Source organism: Pinus tabuliformis, chromosome 6, assembly GCF_031772625.1.
Source record: "Pinus tabuliformis cultivar Carrire ecotype Pingquan chromosome 6, CPIR1, whole genome shotgun sequence".
In the NCBI taxonomy this organism is placed as follows: domain Eukaryota; kingdom Viridiplantae; phylum Streptophyta; class Pinopsida; order Pinales; family Pinaceae; genus Pinus; species Pinus tabuliformis.
In genome coordinates this window covers 777895341-777907482 of record NC_142292.1, presented here as the reverse complement: position 1 = coordinate 777907482, position 12142 = coordinate 777895341, and the positions used below count along the sequence as shown (strand labels likewise).

Genomic DNA, 12142 nt, shown 5'->3' with positions numbered 1-12142 from the left:
ACAGGAAAGACATTACAATCATAGAGTTTCATCCCCAGAAGCCAGATTTTGGCACTCTGGACTATGAGAGACCAAAAAGAGCCACCCTCGCAGAGGTGCTGTAACTGACCAGAACATCCCACACAGGGGTTCCTTGTTCTTCAAAAAAGAGCAACCATAACAAACTAGATAGCCCGCGCAGGGGAAGCAGATTACCAACAACATTTTCCCACACAGGGGCCCCAAAAAACATGACACAAACAAGCATTAAGACCTGATAACATAAACCGACAACCAGAGTAGAACCTGTGTGTTGTTGGGGTGGGAAATGCTGCGCGGAAGACCAGCTACTCCTTCAGCTCCTCTTCGACGATCGGGAACCACCCAAATTTTCCAGGTTGATGTCATCCTTCTTCGACGTGGATGCCTCTCGAGGCTGGGGAAGGCTGGGGGCCTGTTCTGCTTCCTTCCTAGGCATGGCCTGGACAGATTCTGACCTTTCGCCCTATTGCGTCCCTTTGCCGCGTAGCTCTTCGTTGTCGGTTTTTGCTTCCTCCAAAAAAAGCACCGAAACATGGGCATTGATGCGGGGTCTGTCCATCGTGCTGCTGAAGGTAAAAATGGCTGAACCAAAGGCTGGCGATGGAACTGAGTCAGGGTCTGGGCTGCTGGAGTCCATGAATTTCCTGGATTGGATAGGATTGGCAACAATAAAGCGATGGCAACGGTAGCGACAGCAATGGGCATGAGGATTTTCAACAGGAGGCCTTGAGGACCCTCCGCATGCAGAGCCTCGACGGCTGAGCAATCGCTGTCGAGGCCTGACCATTTTTGCCGGAGCGCCAAGGATAAAGAGCGGAGTGGGGTAGGGAGGCGGAATTGAAGAAGAGGCGAGCGGGCTGCAGGTATTGACACAGAGGCGGAATTGCCACAGAGGCCCTTCCAACTTAAGATTGCATACAGTAAACAATGGGTCGGCAGGTATTGTCTCCCGGAGAGCCGAAGACCAGACGACAGCCTGAACGATGAATGCCGAACGCTGAGCGTGAAGCAGCTTATGCTGAGCCCCTCCATCACCTTTTCTAACCACTGCATCGTAACCTCGATCTTCGAATGCCATAACTGCTCGTTGCAGTCGAGCCAACAACTTGAATGGAAAAATGAATGCCAACCTGCAGTGAGCCTTACCATATATTCCTTAGCGGTGAACGGGCATTGAATGCCAACCTTACTCCTGAGGCAGCACATGTCTAGCATGTGGCTCCTCGTGGCTTGCCATCGTGTCACCCGCATCCGGGGAAACTGCATCTCTTTGGATCAGGCTTTCGCATTCCTGAACCTGGATATTGTTTGGAATGATATCCGTGTTTCCTGAAAGGAGGGTCTGTTCATTTTCTACCCCTATGTTGGCCAGGAGGTCAGCTACCTTGTTACCCTCTCTTTTTGTGTGATTGAAGGAGATGGCCCTGTTATTGCGCAGATCTTGTTCAATAGCATTCAGCCTCGCTTCTAGCCTCCAACTGGATGCAACTTTCCTAGCTTGAGAGCCGTTCTGTATGCGCGTAGCCATGTTTATAAGGATTTGGGAGTCGCCTTCTACAATCAGGGGTTGAAGGTTGAGATTCCAGGCGAGCAGTAGGCCTTGCCAGAGTCCCTCTAGCTCTGCGGAGTTGTTGGTATCCCACCCAATGTTTCCAAAGTAAACCTGCAGAGGAGTGCCTTCATGGTTCCTCAATATTCCTCCAAATCCAGCTGCTCCAGGATTACCTTTGGAAGCCCCATCAAAGTTGAGTTTGTATGAGTATTTAGGGGGGGCGTTCCAGAGGCTGTTGTCCTTGATGCTGCTTTTAGAAGGGCCATTCTTGGGAAATTCTTGAGGCAGATGCAATTGCCAGTTGTCAAGAATGTTTTTCTCATTATCTGTAGAGGGGAGATCCTCCTTTGTCCATGATCGAAGCGACATCGTTTCTTTGAGATTCCCATGTAGCCTGTTCCAAATTTCTTCATTTGGAGAGCGCTTGTTTTTGAATATACGTTTGTTCCTTTCCTTCCAAATGTTCCATAGGACTATTCCCGGGATGATGTTCCATAGATAGTTGAGTATCTCGCTTTTGTAAGGGTTCTGTGGCCATTGTCTTATGGAGTTGATGATGTCGTTCTCCACTCTGCATCTTTTTTGGCATCTGAAGCTCACCTTTTCCCATAACCGATTGGCTAGAGGGCAAGTGTCCAAGAGGTGTTGGAGCATTTCTTCGCTTTGATTGCAGTTGTGACAGATAGAAGGACCATGAAAGTTTCGTCTCCTTAGTTTATCCCATGTGAGAATTATTTTATGTCCTACCAGCCAGAGGAAGTAGGAGATTTTGGGCCAGGATCCGAGACCCCAAATTTTGCTCCATATTGGATCTGAAGGAGTGGGGAAGTTGCAAACCAATTTGTAAGCTTCGGAGGTGGTGTAGGTCCCTTTGGGTTGGTATCCCCATCTGAGGATGTCATTGCCTTCATCATGCCTAATGCTTCTTTTCCTTAATTCTTTCTCCAACTCTTCTGCCTCCCTGGTATTTGTGCTATTGAGTATATGGTTACTCTGTCTCCATTTCCTGAATCCATGCTCCATCTCCTGCGTCCAAAATTGTTGGATTTTTTCCTGCTGCTGCTCCTACCTGTCTGGTATCAGAGATGGATGAAGAACACTAGTAAGCTTGGGCATCTGGTTCCATGCATCTGTCCAGAATCTTGCCGTGCGACCATTCTTTATTTCCCAGAAGCTGTGCTGCTGAATTAGCTGATAGTGCTGTTTGGCCGCATTCCAGATTAGCGACCCATTTTCAGTAGGAGTAAATATGATGAGCTCTTCCTGAGGTCTATTGTTGGCGTATTTGGCTGTCCAGATTTTTACCCAAGGCTTTTCTGGATTAGTGACCCATTGCCACCAAATCTTGGCGTTCATAATGGAATTGTTGTACTCTGGGTCCCTAAGCCCGATGCCACCTTTGTCTTTGGGCATGCAGATAGTGGTCCATTTAACCAGTGCCCACTTGTGATTAGTTGTCGAGCTTCCCCAAAGAAAGTCACGCTAGAGGTTCCTTTTTCTTTTTAGAACCCATTTTGGCGCTGCAAGGATTGAGAAAAGGTAAAGAGGCATGGCCTGAAGGACAGACTTGATGAGCACCACACGACTTGCTAAATTAAGAGATCTGTATGTCCAAAGGTTGAGACGGGAATCAAGCTTCTCTAGGAGAGAGCGCCATGCGAGATGCTTTATGGCAGAGGCTATGAGTGGGAATCCGAGATATTTTGAGGGGAGGGTTGCAGAGGGAAAGCCCAGAATGCGAGTGACAGCAGATTTGACAGAAGGAGGAGTGTGAAAGAAGAAAATCTGCGATTTGGAGCAGTTGACATTGGTGCCAGAGGCTTCAGAGAAATCATTGAGAAGGGTTTTTAGGCATGAGGCTTCCTGGACAGAGGGGTAGCCAAATAGCATGGTGTCATCAACGAACTGCTGATGAGAGGTGGCAGGGGTGTTGTGAACAGAAATGCCTTTGAGCTGTTGAGAATGGAGGGCGTGTTTGATGTGACGACCTAGACCCTCAGCCATAAGAACAAATAGGAAGGGGGATAGGGGGTCCCCTTGCCTAATACCTCGAGAGGGTTTGAAGGGGTGGGAGGGGATACCGTTCACTAGGATGGAAAAGTGAGTGGATGTAATTAGACTCATGATCCAGCGGATCCACATGGAGCAAAATCCAAAAGCTTTTAACATATGTTGAATATATGTCCAGCTGAGTTTATCGAAAGCTTTAGAGAGATCCAGCTTGAGTAACATACCTGCTTGCTTTGAGTGCTTGAGGGAGTGAATTATCTCGTGCGTGAGGAGAATGCCATCCATTATCTGTCGTCCTTCCACGTACCCCGACTGTTCCGGTGAGATGAGCAGAGGTAAGAGGGGATTTAGCCTGTTTGCAATAACTTTAGATATGACTTTGTAAATGACGTTACAGAGTGCTATTGGCCTGAATTTATCAGGGGTGATAGAATCCTCCTCTTTAGGGATGAGAGTGATGAAGGTGGAGTTGAGGGAGGGAAGTAGCCAGCGTAGGGCCCTTGATTCTTCTACTATCTGCCAAACCTCCAGCTTTATCATATCCCAGAAAGCATGAAAGAACGTGGTGGTGAATCCATCTGGGCCAGGGGCCTTTCCTTCTTTAAGCTGGGACATTGCCTCATCCACTTCCTGGGGGAGAATAGGGCGTAGGAGAAGCTCATTGTGTTCCTCCATGATGAGCTTTGGCACATTGCTGATTATTTTTCCAATAGCCTGTTGTCGATCTTCTACATGTTCATGGTGGACATGCTGGAAGTGATTGAGGTGTACCTCTTCGATATCCTCATGCTTCTCTACTTTTTCCCCTTCTTGATTCTGGATGAAAGGTATGTTATTATGCATCCTTCTCTGCACCGTGGTTCTGTGGAAGAATTTGGTGTTACGCTCTCCCTCCTTCAGCCATCTAACCCGTGATTTTTGCCTCCAATAGATTTCCTCCTGCTTCCTCCTTTCCTCGAGCTAGCTGTGGATGAGCCTTTCCTGTTCCAGGGTTGCCTCCGTATGCCCCTCTGTGATTATTTTTTGTTGGAGATCCACCAGTTCCTGATTTAACTCTTGTTGCGCCTTAAAAATGTTTCCGAAGGTCTCCCTATTCCATCTCTTTAGGTGATTTTTTAGAAATCTTAGCTTCTGTTGGAACTGATACATTTTTGACCCTTCTGGAGGGACGAAAGATGCCCATGTGGTCTTGACAAAGTCTTTGAATGTAGGGTGCGAAAGCCAAAACCCTTCAAAGCGGAAGGGTCTTTTTGTCAAGTCACCTGGTCTTTGCCATTGTAGAGCGATCGGCCAGTGATCTGACCCTGTGTACGCAAGTATTGCAGCTGAGATGTATCCTCCTAGATGAACCGCATTGTCTGAGATGAGGAAGTGATCCAATTTGGAGGCAATTTGGTGTTTGCTAGCTCTGTGATTGCTCCAAGTTAAAGTACCATTACAGAATGGCATATCTATGAGAGACACAGTTTGGATGAATTCCTTGAAGCGAGCAACTTCTGGTTCCAATCTGCTTCTCCCTCGTTTCTTCTGCTCGATTTTGGTGATCATGTTAAAGTCTCCTCCAACAATCCATAGTGGATACCTCCTGTTATTGCTTAGAGCTTCTATTGTGTCAAGGAGCGCAATTTTGCTTCCTGTGTCTTGCGGGAAATATATATTTGATAGATTGCCATGAATGTTGGTACCCAATATGTGAAAGGCCGCCTGTATGAGGTGATGAGAGGCGTGAAAATCTGAGAGGGATACCACTTGGGTATTCCATACTATAGCAAGCCCTCCTGAGGCTCCCGAGGCATCTACTGCAACCGAGTGACAACCTGGCCATGCTTTAGAGAGTATACTGCCTAGTGTAGAGCTGTTACACTTGGTTTCCTGGAGAAAGCACATCTGCGGCTTTTCCATTTTAATCATTTTTTTTAACATTTTGAGTTTTCCAGGGCTGTTAAGCCCTCTTAAATTCCAAGATACTAGCTTCATGGTTCAACTATTGATAGAGGGCTTGTAGTACTTCATCAATTTAGCATACCTGCCTGAATCTACCAGGATTTTCCCAATCTCGATTGTTCGCTGGAGATTTGTTTTTCTTCCTCTCTTTTTAGTGTCTTTTGGGTGTAGACTGCCATCCCAATGACTTCCTGGTTGTATCCCTAGTTGGTGCTGATGATAGGCCCTCGAGATGACCATTTCCAGCTTATTGAGTTGATTCTCTGATATTGTGTCGTATGCTTTCTTTTTGCATGCTAGTTCTAATTCCAGAATGTCTAGGCCGATTAGATCTATGCTTTCTGGCTCTTCTTCCATTTGTTGCACTTGATTGCTTTCTTCTATATTAATCTCTGAGTCCTGGGGGAGGTCTGCCTTTCCGTCGACTTCCATATCCTTGTGAATCTCTGTTGTTTCTTTCTGACTTCTGCTGAGGATAGTTGGAATGATAATGGGGGGTTGAGATTTGGAAGGGGGAGCTGAGGGAGGGGGATGGGAGGAGGAAGAAGGATGAGCAGGGTTGGTCTCAGAGATCAGGGGTTGCTCATCTGAGGACTGAGCAAGAATATCGAAGCTGTTCTTAGTTACTGGGCCTTGGGTACTGTTTTGCTGGGGTTTGATCCCATTCTGGGGCTTTTTATGCGAGCGCTTCCGGCTTGGGACTTTGGTGAAGCCTTCCTGGGTTAGGGTTTCAGAGGGGTCAGGGATATTGGCTTTGGCATTTAGAGGGCAGTCCCTGAAAAGATGCCCCAGAGCATGGCACTTTCTGCAGCGAAAGGGTACGTGTTCATAGTCGAGAGGCTGGATCCATTCTTCATCTCGGTGGGCGAGAGTTACCGACTCTGGTAAAGCTTCATTCAGGCACATGAAGACGCATATTCGAGCATAGGAAGTGTATCTACGCGATTTGGTTTCTTCTGCCGCTCTGATGAATTCCCCCACTCCGTTTCCTATACCCTTGAGAATGTCCTCGTCCCAATACTCATCTGGAAGAGAGTACATTCTGATCCAAACCGGCGCCCATGTGAGATCTTCTTTATCTGGGTTAAATCTTGGAATCCATTCCCTCAAATACAGTCCCGCTGAGTTAAAGAAGTAAGGCCCAGCTCCCAGAATCCTATATTTGTCCTCTAGGCAGAAGAAGATTGCAGTGAAGAAGCCTTTCGGCCCTAGTTGCAGAGTGACATCTCCTTTGGGTTTCCATTTCGCCGCTATCCAGCCATATAAGGCTTTCTCAGTCGGCCAAAACCCTATAAACTTCCCGATGAGGGCATGATCTCTCATGTACTCTATTCGCCTGTCAATCTTGTCTCCCGACAGCTCTATTCGTGGCCGTTCTTTGGCCACTGGTCGGCATGTTGTTGAGGATATTTTCGGGCCTTCTTTTGGGGTTTCTCTTCCATCTTGTGTGCTGCTGTCTTTGTCCTCCCGATTTTCCTTCTCCTTGTTATCATATTGATGCTTTTTCCCTTTGTTTAAAATCTCCTTGTCGACAGATCCAAAGATTACCGTTTGCTCAGGATCGTGCTGCGAAGGGGAGGGCTCTGACGCCCTCCCCTGAGGATGTTCCATTGTGCCGCTCTAATGTCCTGCAGCTCTATCACGCTGCAGAGGTTTCCTTTCAGTTCAATGGTGTATTCCGTTCTGTGCAGTCTGTGCCGTTGAGGATTTTCTCAGAACCCTAGTCCGAGCTCAGCGCTTGAGAACCCAAAATTATATAATAGTCATGTTAGGGTTTATATACGTTGGGTTTATAATTTGTATCCCTTAGGTTTATTATTCCCTTGGGTTTATAATATTAATCCTTTCGGTTTATTGATCTAAGGGTTCATATTCCTAGGGTTTAATATTATTCAACAATGGTCAACAATAAACAAACATGTTAGACCATGTTCAACCATTGTCCAAAATCAATCGCTTGGGTTTATTATTCCCCGTTCAATGATGGTTTATTATGATGTCAACCATGGTCAACCATGGCCCAACATTGAATTGTCATAAGGATTCTCTCAATATGAAAAGCAATGATGGTGAGACACATTTATTTTAGTGTTTATAATATTTTTCCCTTAGGTTTATAATATTAGTCCCTTGGGTTTAATATTATTCCCTTGGGTTCTTAATCCCTTGGGTTTATTATTCCTTTGGGTTTATAATATCAATCCCTTGAGTTTATTATTCCCTTGGGTTTATATTATTAGTCCCTTTTGTTTAATAATATTCCCTTAGGTTCATAATCCCTTGGGGTTTTAGTATTAATCCCTTGGGTTTATTTTTCCTTTGTGTTTATAATATCAATCGATTGAGTTTATTATTCTCGAGTAAAACATGGTTTATTATGATGTCGAACATGGTCGAACATGGAATTGTGATAAGGATTGTCTCAATATGAAAATCAACAATGGTCGATCATGTCTATTTTAATGTTTATAATATTTATCTTAGGGTTTATATAAGTTGGCTTTAATATTATTCCCTTACGTTTAGAATGTTTATCCCTTCAATTTGCTAATGTGTTGATTTCATAATATTAATAATCCATAGAGTTTATTGATCCCTTAGATTTATAATATTCATAATCACGTGGGTTGATCAATCCATTTGGTTTAAAATATTTTTCCCTTGGGTTTGTTAATTCCTTAGGTTTATAATATCAAATGCTTTGGTTTCTTCATTCTTCAAATTTTTAATATTAATAATTCCTTGGTTTATAATTTAATCCCTTGGTTTTATTAACCCTGTGACCTTAAAAACTTAATTCCTGGGGATTATTAATCGTTTGGGTTTAAATATTAGCTCGTTGGGTTTATTGATTCCTTGGGTATATTGATCCCTTGCATTTATTAATCATTTGATTTTATAATATTAATGCCTTGGGTTTGTAATATTATCAATCTCTTGGTTTTATAAAACCCCAATATTAAGGGTTAAATATTTGTCCAACTACTTATGATTATGTCAATATCACAATAGATTGATATAATATGGAAATCAGCCATGGTAAACCATGTTTATTTTAGGGTTTATAATAGTCATGTTAGATTTCATATGTGTTGGGTTTATAATTTTTATCCCTTATGCTTATTATTCCCTTGGTTTTATAATATCAATCCTTTCGGTGTATTGATCTAAGGGTTCATATTCCTAGGGTTTAATATTATTCAACAATGGTCAACAATAAAAAACCATGCTCGGCCACGATCAACCATTGTCTAAGATCAATCACTTGGGTTTATTATTCCCCGTTCAACGATGGTTTATTATGATGTCAACCATGGTCAACCATGGCCTAACATGGAATTGTGATAAAGATTGTCTCAATATGAAAACAATGATGTTGAATCATGTTTATTTTAGTGTTTATAATATTTGTCTTAAGGTTCATATACATTGGGTTTATAATATTAGTCCCTTGGATTTAATGTTATTCCCTTGGGGTTTTAGTGTTAATCTCTTGGGTTTATATTATTAGTTCCTTTTGTTTAATAGTATTCCCTTAGGTTCATAATCCCTTGGGTTTATAATACCAAGCTTGGGTTTATTATTCCGAAGTCAAACGTTGTTTATTATGATGTCGACCATGGTCCAACATGGAATTGTGATAAGCATTGTTTCAATACCAAAATCAACGATGATAAATCATGTTTATTTTAGTTTTTATAGTATTTATCTTAGGGTTTATATACGTTGGGTTTATAATATTAGTCCCTTGGATTCAATATTATTCCCTTGGGTTCATAATCCCTTGGGGTTTTAGTACTAATCCCTTCATTTTATTATTCCTTTGGGTTTCTCATATTAATCCCTTGGGTTTATTATTCCGTTAGGTTTATAATATCGATCATGGTAAACCATTGTCAATCATTGCCAACCATGGTCAACCATGGTTGAATGTCACATTGTGACAAGCATTGTCTCACCATGAAAATAATTCGTGTTTATTTTAGTCTTTGTAATATTTATATTTGGGTTTATGAATGTTGGGTTTATAGTAATAGTCCCTTGGGTTTAATATTATTCCCTTGGGTTCATAATCCCTTGGGGTTTTAGTATTAATCACTTGGGTCTATTATTCATTTGGGTTTATAATATCAATCCCCTGGGTTTATTATTCCCTCAGGTTTATAATATCAATCATGGTCAACCATGGTTGAATGTCACATTGTGACAAGGATTGTCTCACCATGAAAATAAATCATGTTTATTTTAGTCTTTGTAATATTTATATTTGGGTTTACGAATGTTTGGTTTATAATATTAGTCCCTTGGATTTAATATTATTCCCTTGGGTTCATAATCCCTTGGGGTTTTAGTATTAATCCCTTGGGTTTATTATTCATTTGGGTTTATAATGTAAATCCCTCAGGTTCATTATTCCCTTAGGTTTATAATATCAATCATCGTCACCCATTGTCAATCATAACCAACCACGATCAACCATGTTTTAATGTCGCATTGTGACAAGGATTGTCTCACCATCAAAATAAACGATGTTTATTTGAGTGTTTATAGTATTTATAACTGAGTTTACCAATGTTGGGTTTCTAATATTAGTCGCATGGGTATAATATTATTCCCTCCGTTTCATAATCCCTCGGATTTTTAGTATTAATCCCTTAGTTTTATTATTCCTTTGGGTTTATAATATCAATCCCTTGCGTTTATTATTCCCTTAGGTTTATAATATCAATCATGGTCAACCATTGTCAACCATGGTTTACTGTCATATTGTGACAAGGATTTTCTCACCATGAAAATAAATCATGTTTATTTTAATCTTTGTAATAGTTGCATTTGGGTTTACGAATGTTGGCTTTATAACATTAGTTGCTTGGGTTTAATATTATTCCCTTAGGTTTATTATTCATTTGGGTTTATAATATCAATCCCTTGGGTTTATTATTCACTTAGGCTTATAATATCAATCATGGCCAACCATTGTCAATCAGCCAACCATGGTCAACTATGGTTGAATGTCGCATTGTGAAAGGGATTGTCTCACCATCAAAATAAATCATGTTTATTTTAGTGTTTGTAGTATTTATATTTGGGTTTACCAATGTTGGGTTTATATTATTAGTCCCATAAAACTAATATATTCTCTTGGGTTCATAATCCCTTGGGGTTTTAGTATTAATCCCATAGTTTTACTATTCCTTTGGGTTTATAATATCAATCACTTGGGTTTATTATTACCTTATGTTTATAATATCAATCATTGTCAACCATTGTCAATCATAGCCAACAATGGTCAACCATTGTTTAATGTGACATTGTGACAAGGATTGTGTCACCATGAAAATAAATCATCTTTATTTTAGTCTTTGTAATATTATATTTGGGCTTACGAATGTTGTGTTTATAATACTAGTCCCTTGGGTTTAATGTTATTCCCTTTCGGGTTTTAGTATTAATCAATCCATCCATGGTTAACCATGTTTGAATGTCACATTGCGACAAGGATTGTCTCAGCATAAAAATAGACCATGTTTATTTTAGTGTTTGTAGTATTTATATTTGGGTTTACCAATGTTGGGTTTATAATATTAGTCTCACAGTTTTAATGTTATTCGCTTGTGTTCATAATCCCTTGGGGTTTTAATATTAATCCCTTAGTTTTATTATTCCTTTGGGTTTATAATATCAATCCCTTGGGTTTATTATTCCCTTACGTTTATAATATCAATCATGGTCAACCATTGACAATCATAGTTGTTAGTGTTAGTCTTTGAAGCCTTCCATCAGTGATCAAACATGCTCTTACAAAGTGGTCTTAGGGTGTCAATGTCAAATTTTGTCATTTCAGTGAGTCCTCAAGTAAAATTTAGTCACTAGGTATTAGGTCTAGGATTTGTTTTCACTCCTTCCAAAGTTTTCTAAGTGTCGGTCTGTGTCACCATTTAGTTGAGTGTACCATCATTGAAAGAGTTTTCATCATCATTTCAAGTTCCAATGGGTTAGTTTACACCTTGTTCATGCTTCAGTTGTGCTTAGGTAAGGCTCATTTCCCTCTCCGAGGGTTTTGAAGGCAATTTTTCTTGGATGGTCAATCATAAACAAAACTTGTATCCTAATGATCATACACATTCCCCTATCCTTAATGTACCTTCCTAAGCACTTCCCATCACTGATATCCCTCAAATTCATCATTTTCCCACAAACCCTAGCTTATTGCTACAATTTGACAATTTTCTAGGCTAGGCATGTGTTTTGCCATTTTGGACCCCTTTTCCTCAATCAATATTTTAAATTCCACTTTCCCCTGCTTCCTAAGATCCCTCCCTACTTCCAAAAATTTTCTTAAGAATTTAGAAGCCACTTATCCCCTTCATTTCCCTTCATTTCTACAAATCCCTTGTTCCACACATTGGGATAGGTTTTACTAAAATGATGTTTCTGAGAAATATAAGATGAATTTGACAATAGTGAGAGAGGTTTTTTTCCATCATTGACCCAAGAAGAAAAACCTCGTTCTGTTTTTATAGAGGTTTCATGGTTTAGGAGAAATGTCAAAAACATCATTTGCCTCAAGAGGGTTGATGCACCTCTGGAGTGACCTTGGTAAAATCAATTTGA

The 12142-nt window shown here is 41.1% G+C and overlaps 2 protein-coding genes across 2 annotated transcripts; both read right to left on the bottom strand.

Annotated features, from left to right (window-relative positions):
- Window positions 1-2638: 2638 nt before the first annotated feature.
- Window positions 2639-2986, bottom strand: LOC149261038 (uncharacterized). Its single transcript, XM_089367344.1, has one exon. It carries the CDS (start codon window positions 2984-2986, stop codon window positions 2639-2641), a length of 348 nt encoding a protein of 115 aa, XP_089223470.1.
- A 1557-nt stretch (window positions 2987-4543) lies between these two features.
- On the bottom strand, window positions 4544-5470 carry LOC149261037 (uncharacterized). The gene has a single exon (XM_089367329.1). The coding sequence runs from the start codon at window positions 5468-5470 to the stop codon at window positions 4544-4546; it is 927 nt and encodes a 308-aa protein (XP_089223455.1).
- Between the last annotated feature and the right edge of the window lie 6672 nt (window positions 5471-12142).